Source organism: Pteropus vampyrus, unplaced genomic scaffold, assembly GCF_000151845.1.
Source record: "Pteropus vampyrus isolate Shadow unplaced genomic scaffold, Pvam_2.0 Scaffold43, whole genome shotgun sequence".
Taxonomy (NCBI): Eukaryota; Metazoa; Chordata; class Mammalia; order Chiroptera; family Pteropodidae; genus Pteropus; species Pteropus vampyrus.
In genome coordinates, this window is record NW_011888824.1 from 753,567 (window position 1) to 773,585 (window position 20,019).

At 33.5% G+C, this 20,019-nt stretch overlaps 1 protein-coding gene and 1 pseudogene across 3 annotated transcripts in view; one reads left to right on the top strand and one right to left on the bottom strand.

The window, feature by feature from the left end:
• The window catches only part of MED23 (mediator complex subunit 23), a 38,130-nt gene that overhangs the window by 15,769 nt on the left and 2,342 nt on the right, over window positions 1-20,019 (top strand). For all 3 annotated transcript variants that reach the window (XM_023529807.1, XM_023529809.1, XM_011358702.2), the window contains 16 exons: window positions 1,365-1,508; window positions 3,583-3,728; window positions 4,693-4,938; window positions 6,371-6,513; window positions 7,526-7,700; window positions 8,373-8,536; window positions 10,590-10,714; window positions 11,720-11,925; window positions 12,010-12,190; window positions 12,961-13,131; window positions 13,574-13,790; window positions 15,491-15,727; window positions 16,700-16,865; window positions 17,431-17,503; window positions 18,484-18,698; window positions 19,337-19,457. In XM_023529807.1, coding sequence (XP_023385575.1) covers window positions 1,365-1,508; window positions 3,583-3,728; window positions 4,693-4,938; window positions 6,371-6,513; window positions 7,526-7,700; window positions 8,373-8,536; window positions 10,590-10,714; window positions 11,720-11,925; window positions 12,010-12,190; window positions 12,961-13,131; window positions 13,574-13,790; window positions 15,491-15,727; window positions 16,700-16,865; window positions 17,431-17,503; window positions 18,484-18,698; window positions 19,337-19,457 — 2,730 coding nt within the window. The remainder of the gene's footprint in view (window positions 1-1,364; window positions 1,509-3,582; window positions 3,729-4,692; window positions 4,939-6,370; window positions 6,514-7,525; window positions 7,701-8,372; window positions 8,537-10,589; window positions 10,715-11,719; window positions 11,926-12,009; window positions 12,191-12,960; window positions 13,132-13,573; window positions 13,791-15,490; window positions 15,728-16,699; window positions 16,866-17,430; window positions 17,504-18,483; window positions 18,699-19,336; window positions 19,458-20,019) is intronic.
• LOC111738811 lies at window positions 1,774-1,909 on the bottom strand (annotated as a pseudogene).

The window sequence follows — 20,019 nt, forward strand, 5'->3', positions numbered from 1 at the left end:
ATGGTACCCTCAAAAAGCTCTTTACTAGTGGAAAGATATAGACATAAACAATTTGATTATAATTTAATAGTTTATGTAATGAAAACATGTTTCCCTGCAGTAGGAATGAGGAAGAATAGTCCTAATTAAAGACATAGGAATGGTTTTATCAAAGTGATCTTGAAGCCGGCACTTAAAGGACAAATAGAAATTTGCCAAAAGGAAAAAGATAGGAAAGTGTTTCGATAGCTATAAGATCATTGTTTGGAAAGAGATAGAAGTGTGTGGAAACCGGAAAGAAAAATGAAAGAGGAAAGTATTGGTGAGATGAGGAAGGCAGGAAGGCAAGACCAGACATGGAGAACTTTATATGGCCATGTGTTTGTTCTAAAGAGTTTAGATTTTCTTTGGGAGGCAAATGAGACGGGGAATGACATCATCATATATGAGTTGAAAAAATTACTGCTAATGACCACATGTAGGAAGATGGTGATGAAGATTTTTCCCTGCCAAAAGCAGAGGCAGAGAAATTGGTAAGGGAGCTATTGCAGCATCCTGGGTGAGAGAAGCTGAAGGCCTGATCCAGAACAGAAAGGAGAAGTTGGAGAGACCAGGTATACTGAGAAGTGACTAGAACTTAGAGATGATAGGTACACAGAGAGTAACAGGAGTCTAAGATCACACTCTGGTTTCTGCTTTGGCAGTGAATGGAAAGGTAGCACAATGAATGCAAAATGGATTACCGTGGAAGAATAAGTTTGTGGGAAGAGTTGATTTTAGTCATAAGGTTTTTTTAGACACGTTGAATGGTAACAAAATAAGTGTTATATCTAACATCTCTACAGCGTGGATTATTTTGGGAAAGTTTTTTATAAGAGTTGTTAAAATCCTTTCAACCATTTCAACCATTCCTTACCCCCAAACCTCCTCCCACCCCACCATCACCATTGATTTCTGTTATAATCTACAAGAAATCAGAAGTGGTTTTCGATAACTAATCCTTGAGAATTTGAATTTTTAAAAAATCGGTATAATAAAGTATTCTTCATGTTTTGATGATATATTTTTAGTAATGATCCCATATTAAACTTGATTCTCATGCACACATGATCTTATTTAGTTAAGTTCTAAAACATTTAATGTTTGCTCTGCATAGTTGTTTTAGGGGTCAGGGAGGAAACATTTATATAATATTAAGATAAGTTAAATATTAAGATAATTTAAAAGGCTTCAGTTGGTGTTTCTTGAGCTGAGACTAAGTAATCAGTAAATGCCAAAGTTAGATGCTAACTTTGAGTTTTCTCCTTTTTGTTTTTTTGTTTAAACTTTACTACATCCATCTCTTTAACAAGCTATGTAGATGTGTATTTAAACATCTTTTACAGTTAGCAGGGCGAGGACTGATTAAAGGCAGAGATCATCTAATGTGGGTTCTCCTACAATTCATTTCCGGAAGTATTCAAAAAAATGCACTAGCTGATTTTCTCCCTGTCATGAAACTCTTCGACCTTCTGTACCCAGAAAAAGAAGTAAGTTTTACTAAATAGTTAACAATATGATGAGTGGATTATGTCTAATTTATTAGGATTTTAGTGTGATTTTGTGAGAAGAACACTGGATTTAGAAGCTGGAAACCTGAGTTCTTTTCCCAATTCTGTGACTAACTATGATCGTGGAATAAACGTTAGATCTCTATTTTTTTTTTTTTTTTTTTTCAGACGAGGCAACCCTTGATTGACCTCACAGATTGCAAAGACCTTGTCAGCTTACAATCTCTTATTTTTTTATTTTTTACGCCTACAGCACCTGGTTTTCCTAGGTGGTCTCCCATCCAAGTACTAACCAGGCCCCATCCTGCTTAGCTTCTGACCCTGCTTAGCTTCCAAGATCAGACGGGATCCGGCACGTTCAGGGTGGCATGGCCGTAGACAGGTCTCTCTTGACATTAGTTTACTCATATATATAATGATGAAATTGAACTAGATTATTTATGAAGTTTATCTTAAATCACAGTTGAACATTTAGTATAGCGAGCTCTTTTTCTACATTTGAAGTAGGTTTACAATTTTAAAAAGCATTTTGCAGTTTTTATCTGTACATATCATTGAATGACCAAATAACATTAGTGTCTGTTAATATCTTTTTTGCTTGTTTGCCAATTGAGTATGTTCTTCTCCCCCCCGCCACAGTGTTTTATTATATAAGATGTTTGAGTAAAATTTGGCATATATTGCTGATTGCCATTTTTTTAGAAAAATTTTATTATGGAAATTTTTTTCTAGTTTTGAATCAGGCCATCGTTTCTTTTTCTTTTTTTTTTTTTAATTATGTAAGTACCAGGTGTACAAAATTATAATTCGACATTTGTATACACTACAATGTGATCACCTCTAGTTTCCATCAGTTATCATACAATTGAACTCCTTCACTCCTTTCATCCACTCCTTGACCCGCCTCCCTCTCTGGTAACCACCAATTTGTTCTGTGTATCTATGAGTTTGTTTTATTTGTTTGGTTTGGGGGGTTTTTGTTTGCTTTTTTTTTAAGATTACATGTGAGTGAAATTATATGGTATTTGTCTTTTCTGTATGACTTATTTCATTTAACATTTATACTCTCAAAGTTAATTCACATTGTCACAAATGGCAAGATTTTATTCTTTTTTATGGCTGAATAATAGTATTTCATTATGTGCGTGTGTGTATTCTTTATTCATTTATCCATTGATGGACAGTTAGGTTGTTTCCCTATCTTGGCTGTTGGAAATAATGCTGCAGTGAACATAGGGGTGTATATATCTTTTCAACTAGCATTTTTGTATCCAGATAAATACCTAGATCATATATATGGTAGTTCTATTCCTTAATTCTTTGAGGAATCTCCATACGGTTTTCCATAGTGGCTGTACCAATTTATAATCCCACCAAATATGCGTGAGGGTTTCTTTTTCTCTACATTCTCTCCAACACTTATTTTTTGTCATTCTGATAATAGCCATTCTAACAGGTATGAGGTGATACTTCTTTGTGGTTTTGATTTGCATTTCCCTCGATGTTTATGGAAATTTTTAAATGCACTAAAAAAGTGGAATGAATAGTAAAATGAACTCCTGTATACCCATCACCAAGAAATATTCTTGTTCTTTCCTCCTCATCTTTTTTGTTAATGCTGCAGTGAACATAGGGGTGTATATATCTGGACAATTTAAAGCAAATTCTTAATTTTTATGTTCCTGAAAAGCATATATGTGACTTTAGAAATTCTGTGTTTTCAGTATATTTATCACATTCAGTAAGATTTCACAGTGATGTATTTAATTGTTAAAAAATAAAAATTTTAAAATGATTGTGAAAGCTCTGTGACAGTAGAGAAAGCTTGACTAAGTACTTGTGAATGCCTTTTAATTTCTTGGTAAGTCAAAACAATTTTGAAATTATTTCAATATTTTATAGTTGTTAGATCTTCTAATTTGTGTTATTGAATAGCCAAAGAACGAGTGGAGCTAAATTAATACAGGGTATTTTCAAAAGAGCTATATCAAAAATAGATTACTAAAAATATATATAATCAGTTAATTATTTTCTTTCTGATATTATTTTCCAGTATATCCCAGTTCCTGATATTAACAAACCTCAGTCAACTCATGCCTTTGCAATGACTTGCATTTGGATTCATCTTAATAGAAAAGCCCAAAATGACAATTCCAAGCTACAGATTCCAATACCTCATTCTCTAAAGCTTCACCATGAGTAAGTATTTGTAGCTTGACAGTTAACTTTTTTATTTTGTAAATAGTGGATTATAGACTAACACTGTTCTCAGTATTTGTGTGAAGAATGGAAATCTCCCCACACCCACTGGAAGTAAGGGTGGCTAGTTAACGTGTATATCATACCAAGAGAAACTGACCAATAACTGCATCAGAAGATAATTGAAGATTAACTAATCTTAATTATAAATATATATAGATGAAATTTTCATATTTTAATTTTCAGGTTTAATCTTTCCTTACATGTTTTACCTTAAAGTTCTTAATTTTTAAAAGTATATGAAAGTGTTTCAAAATTTCTTAAGTACTTGGGATTTGAGCATGATCTGACTGACTTGTCTTTCACTCCCTGGGCTGCCAGGATTGATTGAGCTGATGCGTCTGGCATATACTGCCTTACGTCATTCCCTAAGCTGTGATCACTCAAAGATGATGCCCTTTTTAGATAGGACTGTGCTTCAGTCAAGGGTGTTAGGATTAGCTGAACTTTCCACCCAGAACTTCTGAAAAAGACTGCCAGATCGCTTCATAGGAGACCGTATGATAGTCATACTTCACATTTCGTTTAGCTTGAATTTAAGAGACATACCTAACCATTTTCTCATTGTGACGTCTGTAATGAAGGCATATGGTTGTGCGTAAGCAGATAAAAATAAATAGAAACCTAGTTTATGAATTTTTGAGTTACACCTTAATTTCTGAATCTTAATGCTGTATATGTAATACATACTTACAAATACTCATTGTTAACTTATAGCTACTTAAATTCTTTCTGAAATGCTACTTAAACTTTTATGTGTGTTTCTATTCTATATATATAAAACCTGTAGAAATAAAAATAATATTAATAAGTAGTTGCATGAAATTAAACTTTTAAAAAAATGCAAGTTAACTTTCTGGAAATTATTTCCTTTTTTTATGTTTAATGGGATTTGAAATTTTAGGTTCCTACAGCAGAGTCTTAGAAATAAAAGTTTACAGATGAATGACTATAAGATTGCCCTGCTATGTAACGCATACTCTACAAATTCAGAGTGTTTTACATTACCCATGGGAGCTCTGGTAGAAACTATTTACGGAAATGGAATTATGAGGGTACCTCTTCCTGGGACCAGCTGTTTGGCTTCAGGATCTATTACTCCCTTACCCATGAACCTCCTGGATTCACTGACAGTTCATGCCAAAATGAGGTATGTTCTGTTTATTTGGTTCTGTATCAAGTGTATAGACTTGTTTTCGTGATTGTGTGTATGTGTTTTATGGTCAGGTACATTTTCTAAGAATAATTAGATTTTTTATTACAATGATATTATTTATTATAGGATTTCTAGAATATACAAATAAACCCAAAGAAAGTAATTGCTATAATCTCTTCATAAGAAATAAGCATTGTAAAATATTTTTGTATATAATCTGAGTCTTTTATTCTATGTATTAATATATGAATTTATGAATTTTTTTTAACAAAGTGGGCTCTTACTACACTACTATTTTATAATCATTTTCCCCCATAATAATCTATTAAACACCTTTTAAGTCTAGTGTTCTTCAGAAACATCTATTTTAATTGCTACCAAGAAGTCTTTTTGTGTCTATATATGATTATTTAGCTAGTTCCACATTGTTGGAATTGAGGTTATTTACAATGTCTTAGTTTTTAAAGATGATAATGAAGGCTATATTTATGGCTGTCTTCACACCTATCCATAATGACATTCTCATTAAATATTTGCTGGAGGTTGAATTGTTGAGTCCGGGGATATAAAAATTGTAATGCCTTACTGTATTGATTACAAATGAGAGAACTCTAGAATTGACATTATAGTTTCTAAAAGACAGAAAGGTTCTCTTGGGTGCGATTCTAGAACCTCCAGTGCCCCTCAGAACCAAGCTGATAGGTAAATGAGTGACACCTAGTATGAGGGAAGGAGAGCCAGATATTAGTGTACATGGAATCACGTGTCTGGAGGTGACTGAAGCTGGCTGGAGCAAGCAGGGCTCACCTCGTACTGCTGCTTTAGCTAATTTCTGTAATATAAGAATGCAGATTAGTATGGCTAGCTCTTCTAAATTCAGATTTCATTTCTGGTCTTTGAGCTCTTAAGTATTGGGTCAAACTTCACACACTCTGTAGATCAAAAAAGATTCATCCGTGGGCTTCCAGGTGGGGATCCAGTTCTACAAAAGCCAGGCTCTTTTTCAGATGGTAAATGTATGATAGAATTATACATGTGCTTTAGCAGCATGTGTGACAGAATCGAGGGAACCCTGATTAGAACCTAACATTTGAGTTTTAGCAGTGATTTATTAAGTACTTCTGTAACAAAAGCTAAATTTCTGAAATGGTTATATATTTGAAAAAGAAAAAACAGACTGAAACCATTCAAGTATGTTCTTATGAGTTGTACCCAAGTTCTGCTTTTCTGTGAGTACAGGGATCCTGATGAGATTGTATAGGGCATCACTACCAAGTGTGTTGCACAACTTAAATGATTAAAATGGAGCCGATTCATTTCATATATTTAAGTTCAGATATATACCAAATTTCCTATAAGTAGAGTAATCCATGTATTAATGTCAAAAATATGGATTTTTATTTTCTTTCCTTTTGTTTCTCCTCAGCCTTATACACAGCATTGCTACCAGAGTGATAAAACTTGCTCATGCAAAGTCCAGTGTGGCCTTGGCTCCAGCCCTAGTGGAAACTTACAGTCGTTTGTTGGTTTATATGGAAATAGAGTCTTTGGGCATCAAAGGATTTATCAGTAAGCCAGGACTTTCTTGTGTTTATAAACATTAATGCATTCATTCAACAGGTAGTCAACTGGGGATACAGCAGTGTACAGAAGTCACTGCTGTCATAAAGATTACCTGCTAATAAGAGAGACAAAAAAGTAAATAAATGAAATTGGAATGTCGGGTAATAAGTCTTATAGAGAAAAATGAAGTAAAGAAGAGGGATAGGAAGTGTAAGAATCAGGGGAATGAGCTGCATTTTTAAATAAAGTTATGGTAAGAAAAAGGTATTATGCTTGGGCTACAGTCAACAGAACAGACATGGTCACTGTCCTCATGCAAGAATCATAGTCTCATTTGCCTTTTTTACTGGTTTGCTCCTGGGGCAGCAATGAGTACTCTCTGGCAATATGGAAGAAGTTTTCCTGCATTGCAGCAGATAGCTTATACTGTCTGTTAATTATTAGGCAGTTCTAAATAATAAGTACTTTCTAATATAGAAGTGTTTTTCTGATTCATGGTAATTCTAACATTTTACCAATACAGTATAATTTTAATTTTAACTATAGTTACTCTTCTTATCAGATAATTGAGAGTTGAATAAAACTTTCTTGGGAGGAAGGAGGGAATAAGAGCAGATGTGATACAAGTTTTGTGTTAAAAAGTGATCCTCATGCTTCAAATGATTAAGAATATTAACTTTATAAAAATAATTTAAAAGATATCAAGTGAGGAAGGTTAGATTTTTTTTTTTCATATCTTGTGTCTTATTTTGTTTTTCCAGATGAACTTGAGTATCAGTTGTCAAATTCCAGGGTGAAAAAATAAAGCAAACTTGATATTATAATTATGATCTGGATTATTACAATTAAAGTAGAAGTTATGAAGAAATTTTGAAAACTGTATCTGTGTATGTCTGTGTGTTTATGTGTGTTCACAATCAAATCTTCACATAGATTTTACGCAGTATGATTTCTCTTCAGATATCTTTTAATACACAACTTTTAGTAATTGGTGTCTTAAACCAACTTGTTCCTCAAGGTCAGCTTTTACCAACTGTTTTTAAGTCTCATGCCTGGGGGATCTTACACACACTTCTTGAGATGTTCAGCTACCGGATGCACCACATTCAGCCTCATTACAGAGTTCAGCTCTTGAGTCATCTTCATACTTTGGCAGCAGTTGCACAAACAAACCAGAACCAGCTCCATCTCTGGTGAGCTCATTGGAAAATGTCTTTCATTAAGATTTGTTTGAAACTTTGTTGAAGACAGGGAACATAATCCTTTACCTTTTAATACTTTTTTATTCATTTGTCATAGAACTCCTGCTTCTGGAGTATTTCATTTCCAGTATAGAATGAATAGAGTCTAGCTTTTTAAACATAAATTTACTAAGATAGTGGAGTCCTTGCCTTGGAATCTTTGGACAGAGAATAAGTACATCCAAGGCTTTTGACATTATGTTCTAACTGAACTATTTAGAATACTGGATTTAAATATACTTCAGATTATGGTTAAAATATCATGTTATTTTGATTTTGCTCTAGATGAAAATATATTCCCATAAAAATAATGTAATGTTTGAAATGCTATATATTCAAGTGAATTTTTTTAGTCCTACAGGCTGCAAGCTATCTTTTTCAAATGTGCAAAATTGTCAGGCAGTTTACACCATAAAATTTGGCACCTCGGGTTTTTAAAACAAATTAAGCAAAGCTCATCTCACACAAAAGAGGAATTTTTTATTTCTAAACAAAGAAGGGAAATTTATAGTTTGCGTGTTTTTCCATTATAATTAACCTAGAATTAGATTTAATTCTATATAATTATGAAATTTATATGCGAGTTAACTTTTTCATGTTTCTTTTTGTTTCCTCACCTTTCAGTGTTGAGAGCACTGCACTCAGACTTATAACAGCGTTAGGTAGCTCAGAGGTACAACCACAGTTTACACGCTTCCTTAGCGATCCCAAAACGGTGCTGTCTGCAGAATCTGAAGAACTGAACCGAGCCTTGATATTGACTTTAGCTAGAGCAACTCACGTAACAGGTACAGTGACTGCCCACCACCAACAACTGATTATTAAGGGGATAACATTCTAAAAAGATACTTTTCATTTGTTCAAGAAAAAACAATTATTTTGTTATCTTCATCATTTCAGTCATTAATGTAGGTTCTTCTGTGTACTGTCATTTTAACTAGGTTGAGCATCAGTTTTTAGCCATCTTACATCATTTTTCAGTAGTGGTTCTTGAGTTTTTTGGTCTCAGGACCACTTTACACTCTTAAAAAAATAATTGAAATTCCTAAGATTTTCTGTTATATGGGTTATATCTATTGATATTTACTTTATTAGATATTAAAATAGCAGTTTTTTAAAATATTTGATTCATTTAAAAATAACAGACTTATTAGATGTTGACATGAATGACATATATTTATGAAAAATACTCTCTATTCTCTAAAACAAAACTTTAGTCAGAAGAGGTGCCGTCATTTAATTTTTTACATCTCTTTAATGTCTGATGTAAAGGAAATTGCCTGGTGTCTCATATTTGCTCCTACATTTCATCTATTGCAATATGTTGTTTTAGTAGAAGTAAAGAATGAGGTTGGAAAGAAGAGTATTTTAATAGCTTTTTCAGCTAGTTGTGAGTATTCTTCAATGTCACAGGAAAGTGAACAAGGATCTTAAACGTTAGTTGCAATGTGGAATGCAAAAGCCTATCAGTGAACATTTTGGACTTTGTTACATTATAATCCATGGATCTGTTTTGTACATTTAATAGATTTTTTAATCCATGTTTATTTTGTAACTTTATGAATTGGTTTTTTGGAAAACATTGGTTCACTTAGTTACCTAGATTTGTGAATCTTGGTGCATTTCATTATACAGTATCTTAAAATTACATTTATTGCTATCACTACAAATTTCATTAGCAGTCTTCAAGTTTTGGAATGCTATCAGGCTCATGGTAGTGAATACAAGATTTCCAAACTTGTGATTTTCACTTCAAGGGTCAAATATTATCATTGATAAAAGATGCAGCCATTTATTTTTCTTAAAATGACAGTCTTCTTTTGTTAATTTTCAAGAAAATGTCTGCTTAATGCCCAAGTCTGAATAACTACAGTTTTCTGTGTGATGTTTTTTCAAGTAAAATTGGAATTCCATGAAAAAAAGAGATAATTTAACCGTATAGTCAATTGACAAGTACTTTTCCTCAAGATACTCTTCTTACTTTGGTGTGTAGCTAGAACGCTTTATGCATACTTCCATTTTATCACACAGCATTAAAAATAAGTATGCTTAAGGGCTGTGATATAATTTTTTTTTACTACTTTATTAAGAGTATCAAGTGAAATTGGCACTTTGTTTTTTTTCACTGCGAGTGTATAGTGGTAAAGATTACATTGGCTATTAGTATAGTTTGGTGCCACGGATTTGTTCTGAGGGCCAGCAGTTTTACTCATCATTGCCTTTGCACAATCAGTGCACATATCAGCACAGTAAAAAGGCCAATGATATCTTAATATTATTATTTTAATAGCTTTGACTTCATTAAATCCTTGAAAGGATATTGGGGACCACACTTCGAGAACTACTATTAAAGAAATAGTTATTGAATTTAGCAGCCTCAAATACATTTGTATAAACTATCTTATTTTACATAAATCTTTTTGGTTTGGGGAGTTATACTTGTAGTCTATAGCCATTTGAACCAACCACCAGAAAAGATACCTACTTCCTTAATTCTATCCACAGGGCTCAAAAGAATGTTAATACCTTATTGCCAGAGTGAACTAAATGAGTAATCGTGATGGGCCTGTACAACTGCTATATCATTGGTGCTCTGTAACTTAAAAAAAAGAGAGACTCCAGATGTCTTTTGTCTTTTCACTAACTGTATTTATATTTACCAGTGTGGTTTTTCATACATTCAAATTTAGGTCCTAAGCTGAATATTACTATTTAATCAGTAAATGCACTGCAGTGAAATTCTCTGATTATACATGATGGTTTCTGACTTTCTTTATGATCTTTTTATGAATTGTGAATATGATCATTTGTATCTGGATTACATCTTTTTGTTATGTTTAGATTTTTTTACAGGCTCTGATTCAATTCAGGGAACTTGGTGTAAAGACATACTTCAGACCATCATGAGTTTTACTCCTCATAATTGGGCTTCACACACTCTTAGCTGTTTTCCAGGCCCACTACAGGTAATTTAGTCTTCAGTTACATATTGAATATATATGAAATCATTCTTCCCATTTATAGTGTTATTCTAGAGAGTTAATTTTGGTGACAGCCATAGAAAATTAGTTTTATTTAAAAAAATATGTCATTGTCATTCCAAAATCTTGAGATTTTCTTTGTCCTATTCTAAGACTGGATATTTTAATTATTATGATTTCATCTTATTAGTTAACACTTTCAAAATCTGAGAATTAGTACATTACTTGAGAAATTCTTTCTCTCATAGAACTGAAATGGGAGAAATACAATTTATTGGAGCTTCACAAAAGGCACATGTGCTACTCTCGAGTGGATTAAAAAATCACACAGAAAAAACCTATAAGCTCAGTCTTTACAATCTGGAGAAAGATAAACCTCAGATGTCTTCTACTTTCAGAGACAATTTTAGACATAATAAACATCTGTTTTCTCTAACTTCTTTTAGGGCTAGAGCATTAGTTCTCAAACTTATCAGAATCTCCTGGAGGATTTATCTAGATAAGGATGGCTGGGCCCCAACTGCAGAGCTGTTGATTCAATAGGTCTGGGATGGGGCCCAAGAATTTGCATTTCTTTCAGGTTCCAGATGATGCTGATATTGCTGGTTTGGGGACCATATTCTTAGAACCATTGGGCTAATACAATAAATTTTCCTTTTATATTTCCTTATAAAATATATAACCAAAGGGCACGTAATTTTTTTTTTTTTTTTAATCAGAGGTGAGCAGAAGTATCATGATTGAAGAAACTGAATTCAGGCTTGCTTGGAATTTCTGCTTAGGACATATAGGAAAGGAATCTTAGTGATAATCTAGTCAAACCTGCATATTTCCCCACTATAGATAAAATTCGAGCCTTGATTACTGTTTCGTTTGAGGTCACCAAGAGTTTATTAATGTCACAGTCAAGCCTAGAACTGGTTTCTTGACTCTATAGCCAATGCTCTTTTTCCTACAACCATTTAAATAAACTTCTGGTCTTCCTTTTAGGCATTCTTCCAACAAAATAATGTACCTCAGGAAAGTCGTTTTAATCTGAAAAAAAATGTGGAGGAGGAGTATCGGAAGTGGAAGTCAATGACCAATGAAAATGACATAATTACCCACTTTTCTATGCAAGGCTCTCCTCCTCTCTTCCTTTGTCTTCTCTGGAAAATGCTCTTGGACACAGATCATATTAATCAGATTGGCTATAGGTAAGCCAAAAACCTAGATCTGCATTCCATTTGTCCAACCGTTATTACCATACATTAGTGTATTTTTCACTCTCTGCTTTCCAGAGTTTTAGAAAGAATTGGAGCCAGGGCCTTAGTAGCCCATGTGAGAACATTTGCAGATTTCTTGGTATATGAGTTCTCTACATCAGCTGGAGGTCAGCAACTCAACAAATGCATTGAAATTCTTAATGATATGGTATGGAAGTACAACATCGTTACACTGGACAGATTAATTCTCTGCCTGGTAAGAATATGCTTACTTAAGAATAAGTTTCAAAGCTTTTCTTTCCCTTTTGGGTCAGGGTGTGTGACTGATGGATTTTGTGCTGATATACTCTATTTTGCTTCTAAAGATGATAAATTTATACTATATCAAGCATTGCTATCACTTCCCTAAAGAACTAGAGATTTCCCAATTTTTTTATTCATTCATTTAATGACTATATATTGAATGTCTACTACGTTCCATGCATGGAAAGTATAGAGTAAGACAGACATGGTCCTAGACTTGTGATGCTCTAAAAGTACAAGCAGTTTGACACTGAGTTGATTCTCAAAATCTCCCACTAGAGGCAGGAAGTTGTAAAAAGTCACTGCATTCTTTTACAGTGCTAATAACCGTTTCTGTACAATTTAGTAGCCACAGTCATAACCGAATGTTTCTTATAACTACCCGGTATTCCCCAAATGGTTTTTTCTCCTGACTTTAATATCTATTTCAGTAAAATTTAAAAAAAAAAACACTGAACCAGGCCAGATAATGCTATGGTGATGATATTTGAGGTGGCTTAGTTGGTTAACATTAACCTCTTAGCTGTGGAGCATAGATATAAATATAAAGATAGTTGTAATCTACTAGGGGAAAAAATGTAAATCTATAGATCAATAAAAGAAAAGGATAAAATAGAGATATAGTAAGATTTTACTGTATTCAGATTTAGACTGTCAAGTGGCAGAGCCATGCTTTTGCACAGATTGGGCATTTTCATATAATTTTTCCGTTGTTCTCCAAAGGCCATGCGTAGTCATGAAGGAAATGAAGCCCAGGTTTGTTATTTCATAATTCAGTTGCTGTTACTCAAACCAAATGATTTTAGAAACCGAGTAAGTGACTTTGTGAAGGAAAATTCCCCAGAGCACTGGCTACAGAACGACTGGCACACCAAGCACATGAATTATCACAAGGTACTAATTCAAATTAGTGCTTTAGTTAATCCTTTTTAGCCATACTCCAGTGTTTGGCTAATAGGTTTGGCTGTTTTCTCTTTGTTTCTATTGTCTTCTCTATGGTCTGTATGGAAGTAAGTTAGTTCTTTAAACTTCTTCAAGGTTCTAGAATATCTCTGAAGTTAAGAATAAAGTAAAACTGCAGTGTTAGTAGACATGGGTACTTACAATATAAAATGAAAAGAGTTATTACAGATCCTTCTATACATGAATCTCTTTCGGTGTATCTTTGGGATAAGATATTTTTGTTAAGTAAAAGACTCTAGATTTCACTGCGTTGTAAGAGCAAACATGGTTTCGTATTCCTTTAAAAATGGCAAGTTTATTTAGCTTTTTTAAAAAGAGAATAACAATTTTTTAAAAGATGCTCTAAACATTCACAATTTCCTCATTTCCACAGAAATATCCAGAGAAGCTGTATTTTGAGGGCCTGGCAGAGCAGGTTGATCCTCCTGTGCAGATCCAGTCACCCTATCTGCCCATCTATTTTGGAAATGTGTGTCTTCGATTCCTTCCAGTATTTGATATAGTAATCCACAGATTTTTAGAGTTGCTTCCAGTATCCAAATCACTGGAGACTCTACTAGATCACCTAGGAGGCTTATATAAATTTCATGGTGAGTTTTTTCAAATTTTAATTCCATCTAATAGCTCTATAAGCAAAAGTAGGCTGGGCATGACTATATGGGTAATAGAGGTTCTAAAGGTTTTATTTTAATTTTTTTTAATAAAAATGTTTTGAGGGTAAACGCTATGCAATGATACCATGAAGTATAAAATAGACGACATAAAAATATGAATAATCATAGCAAATGTATTAAGTAGCAAAAAAAAAAAAAAAACAGTGATTGACAAGAGATGCCTCGTTTTACACAGTGTGTGATTAATCGCCAGATAAGTATAGGAGGAGAAAAGTATGCATTCACAACAGACTGATGTTACTGTGAACTAATTGGGTCTTGGCCGGCTTCTTGGATGGATAGTATTTGAACTGTGATGTATGTGGTTTGTATAAACAGAAAGGAGAAGAGAACATATTAGGCAGAAGGAATCCTTTGGGAAAATTATGAAGATATTAAAAACAAGATAGTTTGAAAATAATTGCCTTGTTGGGCTAATTGAACATTCTTATATTGTACCTGACAGTAGATCACCTTCAGTGCCATACTGAGAAGTTTTAATTTTATAACCTGCAGATAATCGAGTCAACCAGAAGTTATTGAGTAAGGTCATGGCATGGAAAGCGTAAATGGAAAGCATTTATTTTATATAAATCCAGTTGTAGTTGGCAGCATGCCTTGGAAGGAGGAAGCCATTTCAGTGACTTACGTCAAAAGGTTCAGGTTGTATGATTAGTATCTAAACAAGTATCATGATATTGGAAATGAGAAAGAGGAGACAGATAGTCAAGGAAGAAGGAATAGGACTTGGTTGACTGGTTTTGGGGAGAATATCAAAAGAAAGAAATCAAAGTCAACTCTATAAAGTTTTAAGCCTGGTACTGGTGAATGGTAGAGTCAGTGACAGAAGCGTGGAAGTATGAGAGCAGTCACTTTAGGGACAAAGTATATATATCTCAGGGGCAGTTTTTCTTAGTCCTTGATCTAAGATGTCGTCCTCCCATGAAGAAGTCTGAATTGTGTTTTAGCACTTCAGATTAGCTATTATGTTCAAGTGAGCATTCCTTTAAAAACATTTTTTGTTTGGATTAGGTGATGAGTGCACATGGTACAGAAGAGTGTGCAGTGAACAGTAGTTGGTCTTATCCCTGTCCTCCAGCTAGCCAGTTTCTTTCTCTGGGGCAACCACTGTTACCAGCTTCTTGTGTATCCTTCCTTAGATATTCTGGGTGTTTTTTTCCCACTAATATATACACATCGTTCTGCACCTTGTTTTTTCTACCTTTATAATGTATTAGGGTTGATTATTTTGTATCAGTACATAAAAATCTGTCTCATACATGTGATAATTTACTTAACCAGTCTCCTGTTTTTGACCATTTAGGCTGTTCTAATCTTTTGCTAGTATAAACAGGGCTACAGTGATATTCTCTGCATATGTGTTATTTTTCAGGATAAATTTCCACAATATTGCTACCTCAGAGTATAATGAATATCCTTAAATACAAGATGTTAAATTATTAGAAGCCTTCTACCTTGTCCTAAAATTAAAATTTTTATTGTCTGCAATTGCCCAGCATGTGAAGTAGTTTCATAATCCTCTGAGTTGGTTTTTGGTCATCAATGAAAACAAGATTCGTTTTTCACAGTTGTCAGTAACCAGATGAACATTAGGTGACCTATTTTCTTCTTGGCAGATCGTCCAGTGACTTATTTGTATAATACTCTGCACTATTATGAAATGCACCTGAGAGAACGCGCGTATCTCAAACGAAAACTTGTCCATGCAATCATTGGCTCGCTCAAGGATAATCGACCACAGGGCTGGTGTCTAAGTGACACTTACCTGAAGTGCGCTATGAATGCTCGAGAGGACAATCCTTGGGTCCCAGATGACTCCTACTATTGCAGACTGATTGGCAGACTGGTCGATAATATCCTTTTTATTGTGATTTTCCAGATTCTTCAGAAATAACTGTATGTCGATTTCTGAGAACGTAGACTATATTGTCTTTTCAAGGTAATATTTTTACATATTCCAAAACTTCAGGTTTTTTAAAGATCATTTTTAATTTTACTTCTGTAAAGATTTTGAAATTTTAAAATAACAGTATCATGCCACATAGGCAGAAATTTACTCCATTAAAATTTCTATTTAAAAATAGACCTTATAAGATTTGTTTCAAAGAAAACAATACTATTTCTAAATAAATGTACTATGTATTATAGTACATGCATCTCTTTGCTACTAGAAAACAGAATTTTGTTGCTTTAAATAAATCTTTGAATGTTTTTAAAAATATTAATAGGTAATAAAACTTTCTCCATTTTAGTGAAAAAGCTGCCATATTGGTATTTTTATTTCTTTATTTTGATTTCATGTGTTATCAGCACACTGTACTTAATTTGTCTATACACCATGCCACTATTTACTAAGTAGAGCAATTTTACATTAATAGGCATGATTTATTTTCCTACACAAAGGAATTTGTTTCCTGAAGTAAAATAATTACTTATAAAGTAATTTTCCTATTAATTTCCCTATAACTATTAAAAGAAATAGGTAGATAAAGCCTAGGAATACTTTGGTTGCTATAGGTATCATATCTATAGCTATCATATCAGTTATAAGAGCCCACCTATATAAGACCAACTATTTATACCTTATGGTTAGTCACATGGTTGCTATCAATACATTTCAGCCACGTCAAACTTATTCGTATTTGTTTTGAATTATTTGCCTCTTAATCTCTCTGGTAAATCACTTCTTGAGGATTCATAATCAGATAAATTGATTATCAGATGAAATGTTTACATGTGAAACATTTTGAAAACTATAAAGCATTATACAAATATGAGCATTCACCTCAAAATAATCAAATAGTTATTGCTTTAATCATCTGCACCTATGGCTGGCAAATCTCCGGGTCCATTCCCAAACTGTGACTGGAGATTCAATGAGTTTCCTAACCCAGCTGCCCATGCACTGCATGTTACTTGTGTTGAGCTCATGGCCTTGGCTGTTTCAGGCAAGGAAGTTGGGAATGCTCTTCTCAATGTCGTCTTGAAAAGGTATGTATACTGTTGAGTGCAGTAGGATTCATTGTTTATTTGTAAAGAGAATGATATTTTATTTGGAGCTTTTAGACAGTCTATTGTCCCAAAGCTGATAAACATTAGATAGTAACTGTCTTTTGGCTCCAGATCTTATTCTTGTGATATAGGTGTAATGGAATGAGCCCTGGACAGGGTCAAAAGACCTGAGTTTTTTCCTTTATTAGCTGTTTGGCATTTAATTTAGGAATAATGTTAACTTTTCACTAAAGACAATCTTTTAAGATTCCTTTCCTAGAGGCAAATGTGAAGTAAGGGTTAATGATTAGAGAAGAAAAAATATAAATAAGCAGAAATAATCTTTCAACCCATTTGTTAAAGGAAACAACCCCCCCAAAAAAGCCTTATTTTTGTGTGTGTATGTATATTATATTTTTACTCAATAAAAATCTATTGGTAGTTTTGTTGGAGTAGGTCAGTTGTTAGCCCCCAAATTATATATGTTCTCAAAATAAGGTCCATTTTCAACCGTATAAAATGTTTTTGTAATTTCACATTTTTATTCTTTTTTTCTCACTTATAGTCAGCCTTTAGTGCCAAGAGAGAACATTACAGCATGGATGAATGCAATTGGATTGATCATCACTGCCCTACCAGTGAGTTGAATTGTGGTTTGTATGTAGTAATGGAATGTAGCTGTTCCCTGTCAGCTGAAAGAATATGATGCCCTTGTACAAGGACATCATGCAGTTAATGAAGCATTTCATGTTTTTTAAGTTTTCATGTTATTATTGTTTCAGAAGTCTACAGTGACTTTTTTGTTTGCCTTCTGCATCAAATCTAATTAAATCTACCTGACTTTTGGGTTCCTATATCCATTGGTCCTACCTTAGCCATCCAACCTTCGTTTTTACATTTAATCTGATCTACTTTTGACCACTTAATATGTTATTATCTAGAGCCTTTGCTTGTGCAAATAATGCTTGTTGAGATGTGTTTCAGGTACTTCTGATATGTAAGACGCTAAACCAGAACCCTTCTTTCTTCTGTTAGCTTCTCCAAAGCCTACTCATTCATTGCCAGTTTAGGCCTGCTTTCTCAGTGAACCCTTCTTGATTTCTCTGCTCATGTGAAGTCTTTCTTCTGTGACCTCCACATGTGTCTAATCAGCACCACACAGTTTTCTGTTGTGATATCTTTGAATGTCAATAATATTGTCTAGCCTTATGCTCCCCAGACTTGTTGATTATGCACCACTGTGAATCACTTCTTCCTTATACATCTCCAAAATATATATATTTATTTCTGAGTTATATATATGTACCAGTATTGTCTATATAGTAAGAATTGTTAAAGTAGATATACTGTATAGTAAATATCCGGTACTAAGTGAACAGGACATATGCATGTGTAGAACCCTCTAACTCACAGGCACTTCTCCCCAATATTGACTTCTTATGAAGCAATCCAGTTTTGATTTTAAAATTTCTAGTACGCAAAGACACAAGCTAGATAAGTAAAAAACATTAAAGAATGAGAAAGTGCTATTATTTTAGGCTTGGGAACGTGATATTGGATAGTGGGTGAGATACTGGATAAGTACTCTTTTTCATTGGGCTTTCCTCTGGTTTTAAAGGAGCCATATTGGATTGTTCTTCATGATCAAATTGTGAGTGTGATCAGCAGTCCAAGCTTGACATCTGAAACAGAGTGGGTTGGCTATCCATTCCGCCTCTTTGATTTCACTGCTTGTCATCAGTCCTACTCCGAGATGAGTTGTAGCTATACATTAGCTCTGGCGCATGCTGTGTGGCACCATTCTAGCATTGGGCAACTTTCTCTCATTCCCAAGTAGGTATTATGATTTTGTAAAGAAATTTGACTTTTTAATTTCGTTTTTGTTTTGTTTTTTTAATTTCATTTACACATGTTATATATCTCATTCAGTAGAACAACTTGCAAAAGAAGAGTTAAGTAGAATTTCTAGATAATCAGAAAGCCTTTTTTATTTCAGAATTGTTTGAAAAATTAATTTGTGCAAGTAATAATCTGGTATCTACTTTTCCATTACATTTTAAGGAGGCTTAGTCAACTGTATGCTTTTTCCAGAATATAGTTCAAAAGTTGCCTTTTGAAGTAACTGATATTAACCTCTTTTCTGATTATTTATCTTGACTATAAAATCGGCATTAATTAGATTCAGATTTCTTGAGAATGGCATTTACATTAGATGGGTTATTTTATTTCAAATAATTCACTTCTCATTCAGTAATTTTACTTTTAAAAGGACTTTTAAATCTGAATTTCAGTAATCAAATGAAAATAGCAACTAGTGAGAGACGTGAGATTAATTAGAAATGTTACCAAAATTAAAAGGAATTTAAAAAAAATTATCACAAGTTTTGCAAATACTTGGGTAGGCTATGTTAGCAAAATTCAAACAATTCAACTGACTTCAAGTCACAGAAATTTTTATCTTCAAATTTTAGGTTTCTTACTGAAGTACTTCTTCCTATAGTGAAAACTGAATTCCAGTTGCTGTATGTATATCATCTTGTGGGACCATTTTTACAAAGATTTCAACAAGAGAGAACTCGGTGTATGATAGAGGTAAAAATATAATCTGGGTTTTCTGTGATAAAATTAAATTCTAAAGATCTATTTAGTTTTTTTTTCCCCCAGTATTTTTCAAATTGTGTATGATAACCATTGGTAGTGAAATCAATTTAGCAGGACCTGAGAGAGATTTTAGAGGACTCAGTGTGCCCGTGAATTTATAATGAATTTGATATGGCATGTGTTGAATTAGAGATGCAGGGGGAAATACCCATCATCAAGGTTGAAAAGAAGGTAAAGGATAGAGAAATGCATTTGAGAACCTCTACTATAGTACAGATGAATTAATTAAAATCATGGGAATAGATGAAGTTAATCACCTATAACAAGAGCACAGAGAAAATGAGCCAAGAATAGAATCGTAAAGAATGAGCCACCAAAAAGAACTAAGAAGGTACAGTCTAAAGTATCGCTGAGATTGCAGTTTTCCCAGAAATTGAGAGATGGTTTCATGAAAAGAGATCGTCTATCTCTTAATTTTAAAAGAAATTACTAAGTTATAGGTAGAAATTACTAAGTTATAGGTAGAAATTGCATTTAAACCCTGTTGGGGACA